General features: G+C 41.4%; 1 protein-coding gene across 1 annotated transcript in view; it reads left to right on the plus strand.

Annotated features, from left to right (window-relative positions):
- Nucleotides 1-10,703: 10,703 nt before the first annotated feature.
- LOC113963648 (pinopsin-like) overlaps nucleotides 10,704-25,245 on the plus strand; it is a 62,136-nt gene continuing 47,594 nt past the window's right edge. The window contains exon 1 of the mRNA XM_027674989.1: nucleotides 10,704-11,109. Within this exon, the coding sequence (XP_027530790.1) occupies nucleotides 10,773-11,109 (337 nt within the window). The 5' untranslated portion in view covers nucleotides 10,704-10,772. The remainder of the gene's footprint in view (nucleotides 11,110-25,245) is intronic.

Genomic DNA, 25,245 nt, shown 5'->3' on the forward strand with positions numbered 1-25,245 from the left:
CTAAACAACCCCAGCTCCCTCAGCTGCTTCTCGTAAGACTTGTGCTCCAGACGCTTCACCAGGACTACTGCCCTTCTCTGGACACACTCACATGTATTTCTTGTAGTGAGGGGCTCAGAACTGAGCATGGGATTCAAGGGGCAGCCTCCCAGTGCTGAGTACATCAGGATCAATCACTGTCCTAGTCCTGCTGATCACATTGTTTCTGATACAAGTCAGGATGACATTGGCCTTCTTGGCCACCTGGGCACACTGCTGGCTCCTGTTCAGCTGGCTGTCATCCAGGAAGTCAACAAAGTGCTAAGCTACAGGAAGAATGGTTTAAATTTACTATAACCTTCAGAAAGAAAGCTACTGTAAGTAGTAAAATTCTAGTCCTGTCTAGATTTGCTGTGTGGTACCCCTGATGTTGGAGTAACCCTCAGCCATAGCAAGAGGGAGAGCACTGGAACTGGTTAGAGAAAGAAGAGACATGACCACAACTATTGTTCACACACTATGGAGTCAGGGAGCAGCTGGGATCTGCTGCCTAGATCCAGACCCTGGGAAAGGATTTTTTGTCTCACAATTTAGACGAATCTTTAGAATCTGTAAATAAATTAAATACAAGTTGAATGTGATTTGGAAATCCAGAAGAAGTCCAAAAATGAGAAAGAAATTCATGTAGGCATTTCAGAGCGTCACAGAAGCTAAGCAAAATCACCCCCCAGAAATAAGACACCAGCTGAAACAACTGGCTCACTGAATGATCGCTTTGCTCTTGTTGTTCTAGTCAAAAGGTAGGTAAGACAAGGTTTCTAGACAAGGTAGCATCTTTTATTAGGCCTGGTAGTATACTTGAAAAAGTAGATAAGCCTTATGCACACAACTTCTAGCCTCTAATACAGATAACGTCTTTTTTTAGACCACATTTTTGAGATCCACACTCCTCTGGCTTAGCAGGAAAAGGTTGGATGGGATTTTCAAGGATGTCTCAAAACACATTAGATACCTCTGTGTGGGTAACTGAACCTAAAGATTGTTTTTAGGTAAAGCAAATTAGTGTTGACTCACAAATTCTCTCTTAGTTTGCATGAAATTATCTTTCTCCACACTGTTCTGAAGGCTTTTCAAAATCTTTTGACAGTGGTTTTATTATGATGTAACATCCTCTTATCTCTTAATTCCAAAACAGAAATTACTATATTTTTGTATATAACCCTAAATTTTAGTAGTGGCTTTTAGTCTTGTGTTCATGTGCTTTGTGCAGAATAAGGAGATTATCAACAATTTCAGTCTTGGACTCACATCAACTGTTCTCTCTCCAGATTCACAAACTGTGGAATCTGTGCCATCCAAAACATCTAAATGTGGAATCCAGGCCAATGCACTTGTTGTCTCCTACCATTCTTTATAAGCAGTCAAAGAGCTCAATTTCAAGGTGTAGGCTATAAGATATTGTGAAAAATCTGAGGATATTTTGGGTTTACTTCCAATATTCATTGTTAAATGCCACTACAGTAGGATTTTAAGAATTATTAGTGTTTGCAGCTGTGGACAGGCAGAGGGGAAGAATTTCCATCTCTTTCCCTACAATTTCTCCTTATTTTGTTACTGTCATGCAAACCAAAATGATTCCAATGTTATTGCAGCAACTACTTGGTGAAACCATGTGATGGACCACCATTCTTTAGTATCTTGGGGTATGTCACTGAGCTCAGCAACCACTCTGAAAGTTGAAATAACCAGCATAGGGAGACAATCTCAAGTTCCCACATGAATCCTCATCCCTTATCTGTCCACCTGGTTTACATGTTAGTGCACACACATTGATTCACCTTGCTATACATCTCCAGTTGCTGCAGCCAAGGAACTGATGTGGTGAGCTCTTGGGCACTTCTGTAAAGAACTGTACAGATGCAGCTATTGACTGCTGCACTGGGGGAGCACAACAGCAGGTGTTCCCAGTATTACTCCCATTTGATTAATTTCCTGTCCCTTCTTCTGTATGATATTTGACTTTACTAAAAGTCACGACGTTTTTTGGAAGCAAGAGCAAAGCAGCAAATGCATGGGAAATGCTGGAATTCTCTATAAACTTCTATTTTTTTATTTTAAAAAACAAGGAACTCAAACCAAATGCCCCAGCTTAATTTCTGAAGCACCACCAGGACTTTAGAATTACAATCCCAAAGCGACACCATCCAGAGCATGGCAGCCTGCCTGTTCTTCACTGACACACCCTGGCAATTATTAATGCTGCCAAACTGCTCTGAATCGTAATCTGTGAAACAGAAGGAGATTCAATGAATCAGGTGTGTAAACAGCCTGATGATTTGTTTGTGTTGACAAGGGGGTTTTTTGCTGGTACAACCCACTTTTTCAATTCTTCCAAGTTCATAAGAGGTAAGTGAATTTCAAATCACTTTTTAACCCAGCTATTTTTAGTAAGTGGTTTCATCTGACTTTGTACAGGTAATGAAGTTGGATTTAACACTTACAGAAGCACATCTTCATGCTGTTGAAAAATTATCATAAGTATGAGCATCTGCTAACTGTGGTTGGTTTTTTTAATTGGATGCCACACTGGAGAATTTCAGAGGTACACATTATACAAATAACATTGAAAAAATGAACCTTTTTAATTTTCATTTTTAGTTAGGCATCTTTAAAGGAGGTACACTCCTGCTGTCCCTCTGAATGTGACATTAGCACATTATTTTGGAGTTTGTTTTTGCATTCTGGGAGAAACAAGTTCTTAGTCTAATCAGCAAAATTGTGATATAGTGTTTTTTCTGAAGATGATGGTATTAGATATAGTCCTGATTTATTTCTTCAGAAAATTCTTATTTAATGAAATAGTTAAGCTGAATTTTGGAACAAAATCTTTTTATGAATTTAACAAGTAATACCCGTGAGGTCTGCTTTAGCTTCCACTGGGAAAAGATTTTATGAAGAGACTCCACTTTCGTTTTGCTGGGCCGTTTTTCTATAACAATTGGTGCATTGGTTTGTCTGTCTCTATGCCTGAGAAGGTGGAAAACTTGCAACTGTGATCAGATAAGAGGTTAAATCTAGCTTAGATGAAATAACATGACTATGATGATCACTTTACAGGCTTTTAACTGTGATCTACAAATTTTAAAAACTCATTAGAAATTCAGTAAGAATCAGAGATGAGAGATATTCAACTCAACAAGGTATACTCTGGCATACTTTTTCTCTAGTGTTTTTATTCAGAAATTCATTCTCCGTGGCCTTTTTTTTCTCCTCTAGAAAGATCAGAGCAGTGTAAGTCTAAAAGAGTAGTAGTAGGGAGTAGTAGAAAGACACAGTACTACATTGTTCTTCAAGCCATATGCTATTTCTGCGATGCATACATATTTCTGAAAGCACTAATTTCAGCACATAGCAACCACAGTGCTTGTTCAGTCTGTAAATAATTAAAGTGTAAAGAGAAGTGGAAAATGCAGACAAAGCTGACGACCAATAAATTACACATAAGATATGTCTGGATTTGGTTTTGTCAAGTCAGAATCCCCTCATTTTGAGAAGTGTTTAAACTGCATTCTTGACCGCTGCTGAACAGCTATTTATTTACACCCACTTGCTTACAAAACCCAAAATGTCTTTCACAGTAACATGCGTGTGAAGAGAGCGCAGCGCAACCTCGCTGTGCAGACATTCACCAGCAGCAGGGATGCCCTGGCGGGAGCACCCCTGCAGCCAGGAGGGGGCAGCCGGACGGGCTCCCAAAACGCGGGGCGCTGGATGCCCCCCTGTCCCGGTGCGGGGCGGTGCAGGCTGTGGCACTGCCCCGGCAAGGGCGGAGCTGCGGGGGGAGCGGGGCGAGCCGCGCCTGGGCGCTCCCGTTCCTTCATTTAGTAGAAAAAGCTGTTTGCTTTCCCCGGCCCGCCCAAAGTTGGATGTCTTCTCAGCCCACCGGGGAGGAGAGAAGGAGGTGGGCTGGCAGGGCGAGCCCGGCGCATCCATCCCGCGGAGAGTGAGCGCCTTGCCGGCTCCGCGGGGGATCCGCGGGCGGGGGCAGGCGCCGGGCTGCTCCCGGCTGTCGAGACCATCAGCCTGGGGGGTACTGGTGCCCGGGTTCCTGCGCCGCCGCTCAGGACGCGTTTGCCGGAGACTTGGGTGGCTGTTTTCCCTTGGGCTGCTGCGGATGAGAGATACAGGTGGGTTTTTCTTCCAGTGTTCTCTGCCAGCCCCCTCCCAAACAAGTGTAAAAAAGTTTGTGAAGGAAGAATCATAAGGTGAGGTTGGTTGAAGAGGCTTTTGCTTGGTGCAGTGTAGAAGCCTGGGAGGAGCCGGTGTGTTGAGGAGGTGCTCTCAGTGCCCGCTGCTGCAGCCGTCCGAGAGGCGCTTCTCATGGCTTCAGCCCAGCTCAGGAGAGGATCTGTCTCATTTACTCTTAGCACAGACATTTCTGTGCAAAAACTTCCTCTTTGCATGGAAGAGAGGTTGCCTTAACTTTTAATATACTAGATAAAAGTAGCTTTTATTTCAAAAGCAGTGGGTTTACCACACTAGATTTTCCTCTCGAGTAAATAGCATGGCATTCAAAGTTGGGCTTCATGACCTGTTCTGCACTTACGTTGTTCTCGTTTTGATATCTGTCTTTATCATGATCGTGAACTCCTAAAAGTCTGTTGATCTGCATACAAGAGGTTCTCCTATGGAAGGAGCTGGGAGATACGTAAACATGTGTACCACAGAACCTCCTCTCAGACTTCTAGCTTAGTTGTAAAGACCTATCTCTGGGTCTCTTGGAACCTTGCAGTGTGGCTTGGGGAATGGAAAAATAGTTCAGAACAGATGGAAATTTTGATTTCAGTGTTGTGGAGTCTCATGCAGTCTCCCAACTTTCAGCTTTGTTTGAAACAATTATTTCAGGTGATACTTCTGGTTTTGGATGCTTTCTGTTAAAAAATAACTCAGTTTCTCATCTGGAAGATAAAGTTAAGTGTATGTCAACTTAAAAATATACTATTTCTGTCATAATTCTGTCATAAGGTCAAAAAATTGATTCTTCCTTTGTGAAATTTCATCTGGGATTGTCTTTGAAGTGTTATGTGGGGTTTTTGGTGTTTTTTTTTTTTAATTTAACTTTTCAGTAGAAAGCTAAGTTCTTAAATGAAGGAAAAATCACTGTTTCAAAATTGATTTTTATATGAACTGAACTACAGATTGATTTAGACTGTGTGGATATGTAAACATAAGGGTTTTTTTAATAGCTCCTTTATATCAGAAGTGAAGAATGTAGATATAATGGTAGAGGGTAATGTAAGTTTTTTAGTAATATGATTTTGAAGTTTGATTTTATTTATTTATGCATTTTCCTCAACATTTAAACGTTGAAAGTGAATTAAGCATCATCTTTGGTATGTTGCACAACTTTGCAAGGGAAGATGGTAAAGAATCTGTCATTTAGGAATAGTGAATGAGTTCATTTAAGAAAAAAACCCAAAAAAGTTCTAAACACTTAAAGCTAATATGTTCAGTAAGTTTTTTGGGGGCAAAGTGAGAAAGAAAAAACAGCCTCACTGTTGTAGGATACTGCTCAAACTAATGTGTGGGGGTCAAGTGCAAAAAGAAGCCTTACACTCTCAGTATTAAAGCCTGTGCTCCCAGAAGCTGATTTAACATCTTCTGGAACCTTATTTTTTTCCAACTGACTGCTTCAGAGAAAATACAAGCAGTGATGGGTGTGTGTTTTGCTGTATCTTTAGACTTCTCCTGTCAGAACCAGTTAACAGATGCAGCATTTAACAACTGGTGATGTTAAGTGAACTTTTGGCCCATTGCACCTGGCCATATATTTTGTATCACCTTGGATATATTTTCCATTCCATGTCAACTCAAACAAATCTGGGGGACAAACTGGATGCTCATTTGTTCATCTTGGATGCAATCGCAGGTTTTATTGTTTTGGGGGTTTTTAACATTTTTTGAGAAGCAGAATTGGCAGAATTAGATAGAGTTCAGTCCTGCAAGCTCCCGAGTTTGCTAGGATTTAGGAGGGTTCAGGCTAGATCATGGAGACCTGGGGAATGCAGTGTCACCTGTAAGACAGGGCTATCAGAATTATGAAGTAATTCCTATTAAAACAAGCTATCTGTCTGAAGAAAAAAAATCAAGTGAACCTTTCAGCACAAAAGTTCATCTACAGGTGTTTTTCAGCAATAATGTGTATTATTCAGTTAAATGCTAACTAGGTAAAAATTGGACCCATTCTTCAAGAGATTATTATGGGAGTTTAGAAGCTTTTTTGAAATCTGAATATGGCTTGTACTGCATCTGAAGATGTAAGAAACTTAGCACTTTATGCATCAACTATTGAAAAGAGACTTACTCCCCAGATAGCCCACATCTTCAGATGTCTTCCTCTGAAGGCCGCTGTCTCTTGTCACCCAAAACTTTTTGAAGTACATCTTTTTGTGTCCTACTTGTCATCTTTTGATATCAAGTGGCCACATGGCTTGACCTTCACAGTGTGCGTAATAACATTTTAAAATATATCTTACACTGATTTTTCAGGACCTGCTCCTCTTGCCTGGGCATTAAGGTATCTTTCCCCAATACACCAGGGCAGAACTCATCCTGCTAAAGCTGGGTGACTTGTGGTCAGTAGAGAAATGACCTGAGCACTGGTCTGTGCCTTCACACCTAGTGTCAGACTGCTAAATTTTAGTCGACTGAGTCCCATCTAGGGAGTAAATATCCTTTTATAAGCACTATAAATATGAAATCTTGATATGTCTTTAGGAATGCAGGATGTATGTGACTGTGTATAATAGAGCTACATTATATTATTTATATTTTGAGCTTAATAGAATCATAGGAGTTTGTGTTGGAACAGACATGTAAAGATCATCTAGTCCAAGCCCCCTGCAATGAGCAGGGCCATCTTCAACTCAGTCAGATTGCTCGGAGCGTTGTCCAACCTCACCTTGAACATTTTCAGGGATAGGGCATCTATCATGTCTGTGGGCAACCTGTTTCAGCATTTCACCACCCTTGTTGTAAAAAACTTCATTATATCTAAACTGACCCTCCTTTAGTTTAAAACTGTTACCCCCTGTTCTATTGCTATAGGCCCTGCTTAGAAGTTTCTCCCCATCTTTCTTAAAATCCCCATTAAGTACTGAAAGGCTGCAACAAGGTCTCTCTGGAGCTTTCTATTCTCCAGGCTGAACAACCCCAACCCTCTCAGCCTGTCTTCATAGGAGAGGTGCTCCAGGCCAGTGACCATTTTTGTGGCCCTCCTCTGGACTTGTTTCAAGAGGTCCATGTCTTTTTTGTAAGAAAGAGATACATACAGAAAGTTAGTCACATTTCCTAGAGGGATTATAAACTTTGACTTTGTCTAACACAAAAGCTGTGATGCTTTAACAATACTGATTATATTATTTAGAAGCTTTCCCTGTAGTTATTCTTGTAAAGTAAATTTCCACATAGAAATATTTATGATGGCATTCTAAAATTTTTGCTACAGATTATCTAAGTGTAACAGTTCATCGGGGGGGTGGGAGAGGCATCAGTAGCTGAAATAGTCTGCATGTAAAAAATTTTCAGTGTCTTCAGATTTTGAAGCCAAATTCTGCAATATGCTTTGCAAAATGGAGGAGCAGATAGGAATGACCTTGACTGTATTCTGCAATAAACAGTCATGTGCAAACAGATGAGATAAAACTGTCTTTGAACTGATGGCAAAAGAATAGATTAGTTTATAAAAGCTGAACTGTAATCAGAATTATTAAAAAAATATTATTCTATGATTGAGTTTATTTCACTGTACATTTTGTGTCCCTGTGAATTCTTTCTGAAGCTCTCCTTTGGCACAGCACCACCATGCTTTTTTTGCTACCAAAAAAAAAAAGTTCAGTAATTACAGTTAGTGACTGAGAAATGCTCGGTATTGTGTTTTTTAGTCAGTTGCTATTGCATTTGGGTTTTCGTCCACTAGATTTTAACTCTGTTCATTTTAACGCAATTATGAGTAAATTTCAAGTATATTGATGGTTAGACCCAGTTAGTTTCCTTCTATAACCTTCAACCAGAATTGGACAAGTGATAATTTTTTTCCAAATTGGTAGAAAGAGGATTTCAAAAGTTGTTTCTCTTAGATATGCTACCTGAGGTCCTTACCAACCTAAATTACCGTGTACCTCCTGAAGGGGGAGAAAAAAGCAGAGACCATCAGTGTTTCAGATTCTCAATTACCTAACAGTAGAAGGGCTGTGAAGTGTACATAATTTATTCACCAGAAAAGAATGTAAAGACAGACTGTATATGTAGAGTTCAAAATCATGCAATAATGAGATATATTTAGTATAGTGAGTTTGTGAAGGTAGGGAAATAGATGAAATACTTGTTCTAAAAGTTCACCATGACACAGATATGATAGAAAAAAGCAAACAACCTCTACATCTTCAGTAAACTCTGAACTTTCATTTTTCCAGTTGTTAAACATATATTTTTCTACAAGACAATTTCCAGAAAGTAATGGTTAGGAGTAATATAGAAGATGCCCCATTTAAAAATGCACGTAATCATTCTAGGAGTGCATGACACCTGAAAGAGAAGCTTTCGTGTTTTTTAGTTCAGCAATTTATGACTATTGTGCGTTTTGCACTGAGGAGTGTGAAATTCCTACATATATGTGTAAATGCATATGCATCCATCTCCATTTTTATGGAAAATTCCGTGCCGAATTTGTCTGGAACCACATAGAGGACTGGCAAAGCAGTTGTGTCTCCACGTTAAGCACTATTGCTTCACAAAATATACACACAGTGTGTGCAGGTAAACAAATTCATGTCTGTGGTGGGAGAAGCATCTGAGGCTTGGGGTGTCTGGCTGCTTTATAAATAATGAAGGAAGACATCTGTCCACTGGTAAATATGGCAAGAGAGAAATTGATATCACAAATCTGCCACCCTTTGTAAGCATAAAAATCACAGAATCACAGGATACGTCAAGTTGGAAGAGATCCACAATGATCGTTAAGTCCAGTTCCTGGCCCTGCACAGAACCATCCCAAGAGTCACACCATGTGCCTGAGAGTATCATCCAAACACTTCTTGAACTCTCTTAGGCTTGGTGCTGTGATCGCTTCCCTGGGGAGCCTCTTCCAGTGCCAAACTACCCTCTGGGAGAAGAACCTTTTTCTAATATCCAACCTAAACCTCCCCTGACACAACATCAGGCCATTCCCTCAGGTCCTGTCACTGGTCACCACAGAGAAGAGGTCAGTGCCTGCCCCTTCTCCTCCCCTCACAAGAAAATTGTAGACTGCAATGAGGTCTCCCGTCAGTCTTCTCTTCCCCGGGCTGAACAGACCAAGTGTCCTCAGCCACTCCTCATATGGCTTCACCTCAAGGCCCTTCACCATCTTCACTGTCGTTCTCTGGACACTCTCTAATAGCTTAATACCTTTCTTATATTATGGCACCCAAAACTGCACACAATATTCCAGGTGAGGCCACACCAGTGCAGAGCAAAGCGGGACAATCCCCTCCCTGGACCGGCTGGCAATGCTTTGCCTGATGCCCCCCCGGACACGGTTGGCCCTCCTGGCTGCCAGGGCACTGCTGACTCATATTCAACTTGCCATCAACCATAACCCCTAGGTCCCTTTCCATGGCAGTGCTTTCTAGTATCTCATTCCCTAGTCTGTACATGCATCTGGGATTGCCCCATCCCAGGTGCAGAATCCTGCACTTCCCCTTGTTGAACTTCATATGGTTGATGATTGCCCAGTCCTGTAATTTGTCGAGGTCTCTCTGCAGGGCCTCCCTGCCTTTGAGGGAGTCAACAGCTCCTCACAGTTTTGTGTCATCTGCAAACTTGCTTAGTATCCCTTCCATTCCTGCATCCAAGTCACTTATGAAGATGAAGAGACAGGAGAGCCTGAGGGACTACACTTGAAATTATTCTTTCTGTGTAAGGAAATACTTTCTCCTTCTTCTGAATTTTTTATCATTTTAATGAAGGTCTATCCAAGACTGAAGCTTCACTTGGTGTGGATTGACTTAATGTGGAGGAAGACAAAGTTCTTCCTCTGGGAAGCTGCTACAAAAGCCATGTCTTACCATGCATTTTCTCACCTGAGGAAGTTTGCTAGGAATGTGCAAATAACCACCTCCATGCTAAACTGTGAGTTAGGGAAAAACTTCTTAGAACAACCAAGGACATATTTACAAACTGCTTTTTCTGCTAAAATCAGAGTGAAAACTGAAAAGACTGAGAGAGATTTGTTACAGTTCAAAAAGGGAGGAACTGTTAGTAAATTATGTACCTATGTTTTGGTCTTCGTATGGACTTGTATTGTGTTTACCATTTCTTTTCTTCTGTATTTTCAGAAAGACACTCATTGTCAGAGGAAACAAGGGCAACTGCCATTGATAGGGCTGTCCGTTTACTCTGAAAGAGGAGACCATGCTGAAGCATCTTTTTAATATACCTTCCATTCTGAGCATCAGAAAAGATCATCCAACATGATCCTAGGTTTAAATAACAAAGATGAATTTGACGTGACTTTTTGCTTGATTCTGCTGCCCTGGAGTTACTGCAGAGCAGACCACTGGAAAGACACGGTGCAGGAAAATACTCTTGTGCTGAAATACAGTATTTCACACCTGCATAACCATGTAAGAAGGTCAGAAGACTTCTGAGATGACTTGACCTGTGATGGAACAACTCTTCTGGGAAACTGCTGGAGTACTTCAGCAACAGACATCCAGCATCTCTGCCCTCAATGATCTGTGTCAAAGTCCAAAATGAACCACACTTGGACATACAACTTGAGCTTTGGTGCACCTGCAGATCCTGTTGAGCCAAGGGCTGGACTCACAAGAAGTGGGCACACAGTAGTGGCTGTTTTTCTTGGATTCATCTTTTTTTTTGGTTTCTTGAATAACTTTATTGTCCTCATCCTCTTCTGCAAATTTAAAACCCTGCGTAACCCAGTCAACATGCTCCTCCTGAACATCAGTATCAGCGACATGTTAGTGTGCATCTCAGGCACTACCCTCAGTTTTGCATCTAACATCCGTGGCAAGTGGATTGGAGGGGAGCATGCTTGTAGGTGGTATGGCTTTGTCAATTCCTGCTTTGGTAAGCAATGATAATTCTTTACTCTCTTTTTCTTAACACTGTGCATGAAGCAACTTGATCAGTGAGCTCAATGCTGCTCTGTGCTGAACAGAAGGTTACTTTGATCGCTGTGTTATGGTCAAACACAACTGAAATCCAGCTTTTAAAACATTTTAACAAAAGACTTTATAAGAGAGTAGCAGAGATCTAATAAATATTTCTTACATATCCCATTCTTTGAAATTACTTATGTTTTAAGGGTTAAAAATGCAATATAGAAAGAGGCAAGCCACTGGAAAGAGTTTAACTGTATGAATGTATATAATATTTCCCTCTTTTTCAGGAATATCTCCGCCATTGCAGAACTACAGGTCTCTCAGTGTGTTTCTGCCATAAACAAAGCCACCTGAAAGTACTCTATTTGCCATTTGTAATTATCTATCAATCTATATCTATCTATAATATGAATTTCTCGTGGCTTGGATAATGAGTTTTCATTATTAGATGCTTTCCATTCTCCTGCAAAGCAAAACTTTTATTTTAAAATACATCCTTGCAGATTCAATAGCAAACTAAGTCTTAGGAATAGATTTGTCAGAAGTGACGGTAAAAGTATTCAGTGTTCTTATCTTGTCCAGACAAAACTCTTTTGCAGCCAGCTTTTTTACTGCTGGATATAAATGTTTTAACTGGAAACTATTTTAATTGTTAAAAAAGATAAAGGACAAAGTACAGACAGAGGGAAGCCTTCATCCTCCAAGGTGGCCTGTCGCTTTAAGATTTGCGTCACCAAGCGGTCATCCTTTCTTCGTTTATTCCTACATTCAAAAAAAGATCGACCAAAGCATAAACTGGCCTGTGGGTGCATGTCTAGATGTGATCCTTATCTCGCACAGACCGGGGGACTCGGTACATCTCCCTCTTACTGTACATCCTTGTTTTGGTGCCTCCAGGCCACTAGGACAGGACAAGCGCAAGCCTGGCTCTTCTCCCACCCTGGATTGTAGTGCGTCTCCTGCAGGCATTTTGGCCCACAGCTCTTGATGTAGAAGCAGGTGGTGGATCCAAATGCATGTTTTCTACCTGAATTATAAGCTCTTGCTGTTTCCAGTGGTGTGGTCTCTGGTACCTGTCGCTTCCTCAAATGTGTGCTGCACTGATGACCATTAACTCAGCCTGGCAGCTTCCCCTGGGAAACTGCTGCTTTGCCCAAAGTGAAGTCTTGGGAGTTAGCAATGTTGTGTAACATAAGAGCACTTACTTTGGCCATCCAAAAATAGACCCCATCAACAATACCTTGGCTTGTTTTGATGAGTAATTTTTGGTTTGGTCTGTGCAAAGCAGAACGACAGGTCTTCTTCCAGGTTTCATTTCCATTTTTGTGAGTTTTATGAGTTTGAGTATTTCTGTACTTGGTCTTCTCAGGAAGAAAGAAGTTAGGACTGCTTTTTCTCCCTTGTTTGATTTAGCTTCTTTTTTATTATTTAGCAGTGGGATGGGGAACAACAATTGAAGGGAGGGGGGGAAAAGGTGTTTCTTTAAGGGATTAGGAAAAAGGTATATTAATGGTGCCCTTTGAGCCTGTTGGCTGCCGTCAGGATACATGTGAGTTACCACCTGTCGTGGGTTGAGGTGGCTGGGTTTTTTGGTAGCAGGGGAAGGCTACATAGGGTGGCTTCGGTTAGAAGCTGCTAGAAGTTTCCCCCCCAATGAAGCCAATGATAGCTGGCTACAGGAGGGACTTCCTGCTCCTGGCCAAGGGAGAGCCAATAATTATGCCTCTGTGATAACATATTTAAGAACAAGTTTGTTGTGGAGAAGAATTTTCGAGCCAGGGGAGAGCTGACTGAAGCTCCTGGGCGGCCCCGCCGCCTCCCCTGCTGGGGGTGGAGGAGGGGGGCAGCAGCAGCCCAGCCTGGGCCTCTCGGCGCCTAGCCCGGAGCAGGCAGTGGCGCCCTGGCTGAGCCACCCATGCTGCTCTCGGCAGTGCTGGCCAAGCCGAGTGGTGGCTTCTGCAAAGGGGTGGCCGGGGCTGGGGCTGGGGTGTGCGGCCCCGTGGAGAGCGGCCTCGCAGCCCCTGGGCCTGCCCCGCGAGCAGCCTGTGCTGGAGCTCGTCCTGCCCGAGGAACCGAACAGCACTGACAGCGCCAAAGCCCCCAAGGTGAACTGCGAGGGGAGGGGGAGAGGGTGCCCTGTGGGCTAGGCCAGGGCAGCAGAGTGGCCCCTGCCAATGGGTGCTGCCCTCCCTTCCCCCCTGGCCAAGTCAAGCCAAACTGGCTGGAGCAGATGGATGCATGGAAGAAGGCTGTTACCCCCTGTGGAAGGCCCAGGATGGAGCGGAGTCCTTCAACAGGCTTGTGGCCTGTGGAGAGGAAAATCCATGCCGAAGCAGGTTATTCCTGGGTAGGACTCATGGCCCTGTGGGGGATCCATGTCGGTACAGCTCACCCTATGAAGGACCATTGGGGTGCAGAGATTCCCCCTGCACCCCATGGAGAAGTGACCCTCAGGACAGTAGATATGGAAGAACTACTGCCTGAGGGGTGGACCCATGTTGAAGAGGTCCATCAAGGACTGTTACCCGTGGGAGGGACCCCAGAGAGCAGTGGGAGGACTCAGAGCTGTGCCCCCCCCTATAACCCATGGTGAGGACCATGGTGAAGCAGGCTGTCCCCCTGCAGCCCATGGAAGAGTGACCTACAGGACAGCAGATTTGGAAGACCTGTTGCCCGAGGGGTGGACTTATCTCCCTGCACTGCTGTGGTGGGAGGAGGGAGAACATGGAAGGAAGGAGGGGTGGGTGGAAAGTGTGTTTGAGACTGTTTTATTTCTCACTCTTTAGATCTTATCCTGTTAGTAATAAATTTTAATATCAACCCCACGTTGAGTCTGTTTTGCCTGTGAGACGTCTCCCAGCTCAGAGCGACTTTAGTGGGTGCCTAGAATCTGGCCAAGGTCAACCCACGACACCACCCCAGTGACTGTGGAATTAAACCTGCAATTACAAAGTTTCTCCTAGGGTGACCTGCTTGTGGAATAATTCTTGAAAGTCAGATCTGTATAAATTGGATGGATGGCCAGAGTGCAGATTTCTGTGCTAACCTGTTTTCACGTGAGAGTTTCTGCTATAACTCTTAAAATGGATTAGATCATCAAGGAACACACAAGCGAACAAAACAACACCACCCAGAATGCCAAAGGTGACCTCAGCTCCTCTGAGTGATGTTGGCCCCGTCAGCAGGGTGTCCTGGGCAGCTGAGGCAGCCTAAGTGCAGGTAGTGCACAGTTCTCGTGACAGTCTTGCAGTGCTCACACTTTCTTTCATTAGTGGGTATAAAGGGCATACTGAAGAAGTTTGTTTGCAGAGTTACAGTTAAAAGATGTTCACTTACATTTTTACATACAGAAAAAACATGCATAAAGGAACTAGTAGTAGCAGGCTGCCTAACATTTATATGTCTATAAACAGATTATATGTTGATAAATACCATTATTCATCAGGTTTTATGACTTTTTGTACTCCAAAGTGTGCTAAAAGAGAGCTACTGGAGGTGTACAGCGTGTTGATGTCTTTTTCATATCTTCATAGCACTTGAAAACAAAATGTCTTTTTTTTTCCAATTTTTAATATTCAGTGTGTGCTGTAAACATTACAAACTGAGCAAGGATCCATTGAATGGAATGTTTAAATTTTTTTGTGGCTATTGGAAAGTAACATGAGAGAGTTGTGAGGGTCTTATTGAGACTTGCAGGTATTATTGCTAAAACAAAAACCAAATAGCATCTCAGTAATTGTAGGATTATTTTCCTTGTCTTCTGTGGACTTTGGAAAATTTGTAAAAATCTTACTGAAGTGATTCAAAAACTGAAGATGTGGAAAATCAAGTATATTCTGTATCATAAACATGGTTTAAGACTCATTGATTGGTTCATTGTAGTTACTGAGGATAACCATAGAGTTATAGAATGGTTTAGGTTGGAAGGGACTTAAAAAACCATCTAGTTCCAACCCCAATCCTAACTGTTAAAATATTTTTAAATACAGTTCATTATTAAAAGGCTTCTGAAAGGACTGTATTTTAATATGGGTTTTTTTTCCCTCTCACTTTGTTTTGTGATACTGTGGAAGCCTCCTTTTTGTTCTATACTGAATTGAGAGTGAAGGTGTTATCCTCCAGGTTTGTGGCATGGATGAAACCTGAGACAATGAAAGCAAGAAACTGAGATTTGTTTCAAACATAAATGCACAGTAGATTCACTTTTGGTTTTTTTTTAACCTCTAAAGTGTCTTACCTTTTTTAAAATCACATGACTGTTGCCCTGGAAGGTTGTCTGGAAAGCAGATCTGATTCTTCTCCCAACAGTTTTGACAGTGCAATGTACATTGATGTCACTTATTGTGAAATCAAGTTATTTACTGAGCAATCCATTGCCTAGCCCAGGCATTTAAAAATCATGACCCAAGAACCAGCACCAGGGGGTTGCTGTGGGCACAAGGGAAAAAAATTATGGACAAAGTGAAGGGTTTTTGGTTAAATTACTTGTTACCTTCCCCATGTCTGCTTTGTGATTTCAAACCATTCACAAAAAGCAGAAGGTTTTAAAGCTATCAGGAAGTGCAGATGCTGATCAATAAACATGTAGTCAGGATTTTATGGAGAAATTTAAATATTATGAGATCTGCTATGGAAGTACGAGTTGTTGGGTCTTGATCTGGGGGAGCATTAGGAATGGAGCTAGAGGAGAAACAGCATGATGTGTTTGCAGCATAAATGATTTTATTCTGGTGCTTGTGCATGTTTGCAGCTCAGTAGGTCACTGCAGTGGAAACTACACGTGTCACTGAGTTGGGGAAATGGATGGATTTTTAAAATTTGCTCCCATTACCCACCAGTTAGTCATGGTTTGACAAGCTCATGGTTATACATTTAAGCAAACATGAAAAGGGACACAGGGACAGGATCCATTTTCCCAGCTGAACTCTGAGCAAACTTTGCAAGTAAGGTGAAATAAGGACAGTTAAATATATCATGAAATTATTAAACATTAGATGTTAATTTAGGAAAAATATATTATTTAGTAAAGTACTCCCATAGAGACCATATATACATGAAGTGATATACCATCCTAAGTTTAAGTTTGTCTTGCAGTTCTGTTCATCTCAACATAGTCTCTCCAGTGCCTTTTTAAACACTACAAATCTCTGGACAGATGAAAATTTTCAGAAATTTTCCCTTAATGTAGACTTCTCAAATATGTAGGATAAGCAGAATTTGGGTCCAGATGAATTCTGGAGTTCATTTTCAGAATCACTACTATACGTCATCTCATGATTAACTATTAAGTAGATTAATACACGTGGGAAAGACAAAGAGCTTTCTCTGGCTCCAGAAATCCAACACTAGATTCTAATGCTGGAAAAGTTTCAAGGCACATTACTAGCAGGGATATTTCTGTGACTGTTGACCTCTTAGCTCATTTTCAGGTGTCTGCTGGTCATTTTCTCTTTCTTAACCTTCATGGTTGTTAAAATACCTGGAAGTTTGACTCAGAAGTTGATTCCAAAATTTCATTGTTAGAAATGAATTGAGATTACAGGACCTAGAGATGCCTATGCCATGTTGTCATGGTTTGAGCAGGCCCAAAATCCAATTCTGATTCCTAGCCCCCCACCCACATCTCAACCCCATGTGAGATGGGTTTTCCAGACAAAAACACGAGACTCAATATGGGGGAAGGAATATATTACAAAGACTATACACATAAATAAATACTATAATACACTGCATACAATCTTAACTCTATATCTATCTCTACCATGACAATAATATTTACAATGGGCCAAATCTCTTCTCTCTCCAAATAAAAGTCCAGGAGAGAAGAAGAAGAAAAGACCCCTTCCAGTCTTTTTAGCAGCAGGTCTCTCTCTCTCTCTCTAGGCAGTAGGCTTTCTGTGTCTTCTCTTCTAGGCAGCAGTAGTAGTTGCTGGCTCTCTGCCAGCACACACGAGGGAGGTCTTCCAAGCCTCTCTCGGCCCCCGTCTTCAAACAGGGGGTCTTTCCATGGGCTGCGTAACCCCAGACACAGCCGCTACACCATGGTCATATCACGAAGCACGGGGGTCTTCGTGACAGTCTGGTATCCTCAGGGGAAATCAAGCCCCTGTGCAGAGCTCTCATGCTCTGACTCAAAGATGGCTGCCAGCTTCTCTGAAGCTGCAGCAAGGAGGGGGGGAAAGCCCAAGGTCACCCCCTCCACACACATTCCTTTGGCCATCCTGGCTGAGCTCTCAGGAGGCCGGAGCTTCTTTGCTCCTCTCTGTAGTGCATACTGCACTTTAGGACTCCACTCAGTCCACCACCCCCTCCTCTTTCTCGGAGGGGTCTCTAGTGAGTTTGGGGGTTTTGGTTTGTCCAGTTCTTACCCTCCGAAACTCTCTTCCTGCTGCTGGCTCGGGTCTCTTGTCCTGCTTTCTGCTGCTGGCCTTTTTTTTCGTTTCCTCAGACAACTCTGTGTCTGCTTCAGTTGCATACCGGCATCTGCTGCTTCTCTTGGTTCTTATCAGTTGGCTCTTTGCCACTGCTCTTCGGACACTGCTGTTCTGCTGCTGCTCCGTCGCTGCTCCCAGCGTCTCCCACTTCTGCTTACAGGGGAGAAAACTCCCCCAGCTCCTAGCCACAGGCACTCAGTCCAGCTAACACTGTTCCAAGTCCCTGCAGCCCCCCAACTGGGGGCTGGGGGGGCAGAGGCCCCCAAGGGGCCAGAGCCCCTTCTCCTCGTGGCCTCTACAACATGGCCACCTCTTCTTCTTCCAACAAGTACTACTGCTTCTCTTCCGGTCTCCAGAGATATGTTTATATTTTGCAGGAGCATTGATTGGGTAAAGCCCCAAGGGTCACCACCCCCTGGGGGTTACCACTTTCTTAGTTTCAGGGGGAAAACCTGGCTCAAACCACTACACATGTGAAAGCTGTGTGACTCGAGGCTGTGTCTTCCTGCACAACATCCCGTCTGTCCTGGATGCTGGGGAGGGCTACGTTCATAAACCTATTTGTACTGAAGTAAGGCATGTAGACATGTCTTTATGTCCATTGATAAACCAAGGTCATATCTAAATGAGGACTTTAAAGTTAATCTTTTTAGAAACCCTGTAGCACTCAACTCTATGGGTAGATAATCTTTTTAGTCATATTAAATCAGTTATTGAATTATTCCCTTGTAAACTGGCAGAGAAGATACAGAATAAGAAATGGAGCTGCTCATGGTTTTTCTTTAAAGTTCAGCTGCCTTGAACAAATGCCTTAAAAAAATAATTATCTTCTTAATATTTTATCTTGATTTCATATGCTATGTTTTAGACTCACTGCACTAAACTAATGTACTTATTTTAGAGTACAGACTTCTAACATACTGGAAACTCCCTGTTTATGTGATGCAGTTGAGACCTCAGATGTAAAAAATGACTCTCCTGTGAAAAGACACATTTATTTCCGTGAGTAAAGACATAATCTCCCTGGGCTTGGTCCTGCAAGAGCTCAAGTCCAAAGTTTTCTGAGCCTTAATGCAAGTTCTCACCTCCCAGTGCAAAGCCACACTTAGCAGCTCCTCATCTGGATGCAGACCATGGATAGCTCCTTTTCCAGTGGTCTTGGGATGGGATTAGAGGTGATATTTCTATAAATAAAGCTGATAGCAAGAACAACTAATCAGTAATGTTTAGGAAAACATAGTTCTGCAGACAGACCCTAGAAATGTTCTCTGTTTGAAGTGCATAGACTCTGTTATGCCTGCAGTCAATCTGACCTGTGCAAGCTTTCAGCAGTAGTTGGTCAGTAGCAGAAATACTCTGCTGGCTCAAAGAGATGGGTAGAAAAAAAGGTGCCTGACTCATGGAATTAGGTCAAAGGTGCTTATAGTTCCTTCATCTAAAAGAGGAGAAATGTCATTACCTAGAGGGCTTTAGTTATTTTAATACAGTGTTACAACTGATAGTTTGTCCTGAATTTTTCCACAAAATTTCAAGCGCTCGATATGCATTAGATTGTATAGTAAATGGAAACAGGAAAGTACTTATTCAGACGATATGTAATCTGAAGTCCTCTTTGGCATCTCCTCTCTAGAGAAACTGAAGTTAGCCTGCTATACTTTTTATTTAAATAATTAATCAATGAGGTAGTGCTATATTATTAATTACACCTTTCAGGGCCATATTTACATGGAAAAATGAAATGCTCAACCCCTTAGAGACAAATGGAATCGTGTGACTAAAACCATTTTCCAATCCCAAAGGCTTCTTCTACAATCAATAGAAAACCAAATTTGTATTGCCAGCATGCAAACTGTCTGATGTATTTGAGACATTCTCTTCAGGATGATATGAGCTGTACCCTACAAGAACCCCTCTATTTCCACTGGCTATGAAAGGAACCCAGGCTCAGGGGTAGATACTTGATCTGTACCTCTCTGGAGTCATGAGATGACCCTCACAAATAGGGTGCTTATTGCTCCTTTTTTTTTTTCTGTAATTTTCTTGCTTTTGCTTATAATTCCTTCCCCACTTCAGTATCCTCTTCTAGGATGTTTGGTTTATTTTCATTTCCTATAGGCATTAAACACCGCACAAAGCTGAAATCACTTAGAATAGTTGTTCAAGAGTGAGTATTTTTAAGACGTCTGTTGTATTTTCATGAAGAGGTGCCCAAGTCCTCTTTCTGATCTTAAGATCTCAAATTCATCATGTAGGGAAAGTGCTGTCTACTCTTCCTACAGGCAATTTGTAGAGCATAAATACTGGGCTTCTCTGTTCAGTTTACATTCTTGAAGTAGGGAGACAACTTGGGAGAAAGTTTTGGAAAATGTGATAAAGAAGAAACCGTGCCATGCAGAGAAAGTGGAAATGGAAGACCTTATGTTGTACTTTAAGCGTTATTCCTGAAATCAGAGACTTCACTCTGGTAGGTTTAGGTTAAGAGAAGGTTTAGGGCAAGAGAAGGTTTTGCCTTCATTATGGCAGAGCATCATCGAAGATGTCATTCAATTTGCCCGTGTTTATATAATCTGCATTACAGATTATGGGTCTTGATGCCCAATGGTGTTAGGTCAGATCCTGTGGTGTGCAGTTGGTGTCTGTATTACCAGACATGGTTACTTCTCTAGCTGAGCCCCATCTCCACACCATACTGCAGTAGGACTGTGGAGCGCTCCAGAACCCCGACATTTTCCTCCTTCTCCCCTCTCTCAGCTTTCAGCACAGCAGAAATTCAAGCACATGGCTTAAACAGGAACTAGAGTGTGCTCTGAACAGGTCACTGATGCTCAGATGCCCTCAGATTTCATCAGCAGACAAGTGTAGGTGGAGACATATTTTCTCTTAGCTGCCATCCTTAATGTTTTCTGATGAGTTTTGTTGTATGATAATGTAGAATCTGTTTTCCTAATGCCTGTACAAAAGAAAACAGCAAAAAACATGCAGAGGTACCAACAGTGAAGGGTGGACAACAGCTTGTGTATGTGTCCCTGGACAGAGGGAAGAACAGTAGAATTCTGTAAGGGAATCAGTAACTTTGGCATTTTTTGTGCATAGTTGTCGGCTGTCAATGTAAAACAATGTTCAGTCCATGCCCAAAGTCTGTTTCCATGCATGTTCAAGTGACTACAGATTTCTGTCTATGTTTGATGCTTCCTTATTGGGCAGCCATGCCTGCAGTTTGGTTGCATAGTTTTGGTTCTATGTTATGAATCATGTTGCAGAACACTAGGGACTTTTTGCAAAGAAGTACACAAATAACATCAATGCACATGGACACCTTGAATAGGAGCTTAAAGGCAAAGACCGCATTGGATTTCTTCAAAAATTATCCTGATGGTGAGTTGAACCTAAAAGGTCATGTCTGTAAGCTCTGTTGGAGATGATGGAACAGCGTTTCTGTCAGAGTTCAGGTTTAATCATTGACATTTGCAGGCCCTTTTCCCTTATCCTGGGTCATGGCAATAATGCAGGCAATACTATATGCCGGATGCCAGTTTTCTGTTAATTTAAGAAAAAACAGAAAACAGCTCTGCTGGTAGTCAGGTCACACAGATGTGAAGAAATATGTCATGAAAATATTGGCTGGCTTTTTGGTCCCTCAGTGGGTATAATGAAATAAACTAGAGCCCAGTAAATAAGCAACATTCAATCAAAAAAAAGTGTTTAATGGACTTTGCTTGTGAAGGGCAAATCATATTATTTTTAACTCTGTGTTTAATAATCTCTAGGAATTGTTTAGACTATCTGCATGCTGACACATTGGGACAGAATTGAGTAATTTTTGGAAAATTTTGAGCTTCCCTTGTAGGCCCTGAAGTATACCAGGGAGTGGATATTATCTTTGGCTGTTTAAATCGAAGTTATATACCCAGTGACATTTTCTTAACTGATGACATTCATTTTCTATGCCTTTGTTTTTTTAGGAAGCATTTAAGCTGAATCTTCTCGTCTAGTAAGCAAATTAAACTTTCAGGCTTTTCAGTGATAAAAGGGATACAGAACCATTCGTATAGTTCCAAATAACAACACAATAATAGGTGATAACTACTAATTTTATTTCCCCCTCCCCTGTTTTCTCAGCTGTGGCAAATACTTCATACTTAAAGTAATCATTAGGGTTGGGTTCTTTTTGTTTGTTTGTTTGTTTTTAATGTTAGTGTTTCTGCCACTTTTCTAATTAGAAAAGTCTATTAAGTGAGAAAATAATTTTCTTAAAAGAGTGTGCTGACATGGAAAAATAAGTTTCTTTGAAAGCTGGCGTTATCCTGTTTACATTTGTGTTTTTCTACACATCAACATTAGCTGAAAAACTGCTTCTGAAACCAAAGATGCAGTAATGTCTAATAATAAACTACAGCCTGTATTGATTCGCAGACCACTTACTGCTTCTGTGGATTTCTCAGCTAACATGATTCACTACTTAAAAAATCCAAATGTCTCCTATTACTAGAAGATTTGTGGATTTGGTTTTGTTATGAGTTGTTTGGGGTTTTTTAAATACTAACTCAAAATTACCTCTGTCTGTTCCAAATTTTTCCATAATTGATACAGACAGGAGGAATATTTGATATCTTCAGAGAGCAAATGCAACAGAGCACCACTCCAAGTAGGCATTTCCTCCCCCTGACATCCCACCATCCCATTTCTGTGAGGTGTCCCTGTGCTTTGACTCCTGAGCAGCTCGGGACCTGGTTGTCCCTCTCTCTCCTTCATACTGTGCTGGCCCATTGTGGATCAAGGGATGCAGATGGGTGAGCATTCACCCCATCCATGGGTGAAGTCTCAGGGTCCCTGGAGGCTGCTTGACTCCCCTCTCATCTGGTCCAGATGGTAATGCCTCTAATCAAGGTCACCTAGGTACCATCTTTTGAACCACCACGTTATAACAATGCCAGACTTCTCTTGTTTCAGCTGAAGGTTTCTCATGCCAGCTGTCAGCAATGCGCTCAGTTGCTCTGGCCTATTTCAGCCAACAAGTCTTTCCAAAATGTGGTAAAACTATGTTACTTTTCCTGTTTGCAGTTTCTTAAACCTGTTTTACTGACAGATGCCAATAAGTTGGAAGTACCGTCTCATCCTATGGCCAGATACAGAATTCTACTGTTCCTTTTGAAAATATAGCAGCCACAATGCAGAAGGCTAGTGATTTGCTGGGGTAGGCTGAAAATCTACATATATTTCACAGTGTTTTATTAGAGGCAGGCAGTCACTATCTGCTAATTTTCTTGTGTGTTTTTCAATTATATCTTCTATTGTTTCTTTCTCCTTCACATTTTCTATTGTTTCTATTTGTTTCACTAATGCAATCAAGTGCAGAAATAGTAGATAACTATGGCAAGAAGGAATCAAAGTGAACAGGCTTCAGATGAGTCAATAGATGGAAACTGTTTTATTCTGAATTATTTTTGAGGAGATTTATAACAGTAGAAATTTGTTCAGGACCAAATAACTATCAGAAAAAAAAAGGCATCAAAAAAGCAGACTTGATTGTGAAAATTTTTCATAAGGACTAGTCTGATAAGCTTTAAAACAGCAATGTAAAACTTTGTTTAGATTAGAACTCTGGCAATTTCCAAGTTTCAAAACCATTAGTTAATTCATATGTATGGCATTTTATTGCTTAATCTCTAAGTGTTGTCCAAGTCTAGTACACACCTCTGAGATAGTACTGGAATAGCACTTTGACCTAAGAAATAGTATGAATTTTACAAAAACATATATCCCCTTTAACTTGTCCTTATGAAAATTTTAGGACATGCAATGGTTGATTACAGTTGGGTCTGCATTGGACTTAATTCTTACGTGCATGTGCAAGCTGAAGCATTATTTGCCAAATTTACAGTTTGTGGGTTATTTCTGTTCTGGCCTTAGGCTGTTTGTGGTGTTACTGACATGTTTAATCACCCTAATGAAATTAGGTAAACTGTTAGGGTGCTGCGCAGCAGGCAGCCCAAGGCAGAGCAGATCAGGCTGCACTGCCTTTCCCTCCGTTGCTGGCAGCAGAACAAGCACTTCATGGGATGGCCGTGTCTGTGGCTGATCTGTCTGCCTTAGTGTAAGTTCAGCAGGAGTTAATTAGAAACAGTTTTAGGGTAGGAATTAATATGGTGAGCATGAGGAGTTATAATTTCTGCCTCTTAATGAAAGGGTGGAGTATGTACATGGTATTTGGGCATATATTATGTATATGTTCTGTACACTGACTGTAATGCACGAAGCAATTCTTCTCCATGCAAGTTTTTGTAACAAATCCTAGTAGTTTGCCCTAATTTATCCAAACTGACAACTTTTGCTCTGCTTTTGAGCCGCTCAGTTTTCACAGAAAGAATGTGTGGCCGCCCAAGAGGGCTGAGGACCAGTAGTGGCTGCATGAGGTTGTTGGGGATTGCTTTACTGTGTGTACTTCTTAAAACTAAAAATGTATTTCTATGTAATATCCTTGTGAGAAGCAAAGACTGCATCACAAGAATAGGATGAAAGGCTGCCAGATAAATATGCCAGTCAGGATTTAAATAGGCTTTTTCTAATGGGTAGAAAGCAGGTTATGAGGCAAGACAAAGCCAGAGCTTAATATTCTTTGAGATAACAGCGGTAGATATACCACCATCTGGTTTCCTCAGTGTAACAGTTTTTCTCTATAGGTCAGTGCACCAAGGGGTGTTTAACAAGGATGAGTATGAGTAGGAGTTTTACAAGTGTTATTATCTTTTCTAGGGTCATGGGCACTCAGACCTTTGGTAAAGAAATTTTAATAGCAGATAGAAGCAGGTAATGGCCTCTTACTCTGGTGTAATCGTTCCTTCTTATCATTTCAATAACTAAATAATAGTTGTGCTTTGCAAAGGGTTATGTATACATACTAAGTATTTGCCATTCAAAGTATTTTGCCTAGGTATACTTCTAGAATACTAAACTTAAAGTTAGTATAACTATCAGCATCCAGTGGTATTTTTCCACTTTGTAGTCCCAGCAGCCTGTGATTTGTGGTGTAGAGATGTCTTTCCTGAAGTAGTACTTTTGAATTTAATAGGTCTTCCTGCATTTATCTTCCATGCCACTTGCTTTTAGGAAACCTGCAAAATTTTGGTATGCACAATATAATATGTCAAGGAATTCCACTTCTTCCTTACCAAAGAAAAATACCTTCTACTGTTTGTTAATTCTGAGTCTTCAACCTGATGATTTCAATTGGAAACCCAGTTATTGTATTATGAGAAACACTAAATAATCTTCCTTCATCCACCTTTTCAAATCACCTCTCCCTCTCCTCCTCTCCCCTCCCTTCTCTTTTTCCTTTTCTAGTAAGCCCTGATGTTTGCTTTCCTAAATGCTGCTGAGCATTGCTTCTTAGTGGAAGTGGTTTGTGTAAAGCTGTCTATCATAACTCTCTTTGCAGAGTCAGTCAGAAATAATCACTGTGTATTTAAAGCTAGGTCTGTTTTTCTCCACATATGGAAATACATCAGTATTGCATTTCATCTGCTCAATGGCTCAGTTTCATGCAGTACTTTGCATGTTCTGCAGTACTTTGCAGTCAGTTTTTGTTGATTTTGAGTTATTCAGCATACTGTAATAAGCAAACTTCACTCTTTACCATCTTTTCCGGATTATTTATTAATGTGCTGAAT

This window comes from Neopelma chrysocephalum, unplaced genomic scaffold (genome assembly GCF_003984885.1).
Source record: "Neopelma chrysocephalum unplaced genomic scaffold, ASM398488v2 Primary Assembly neopelma1_25, whole genome shotgun sequence".
Classification (NCBI taxonomy): Eukaryota; Metazoa; Chordata; class Aves; order Passeriformes; family Pipridae; genus Neopelma; species Neopelma chrysocephalum.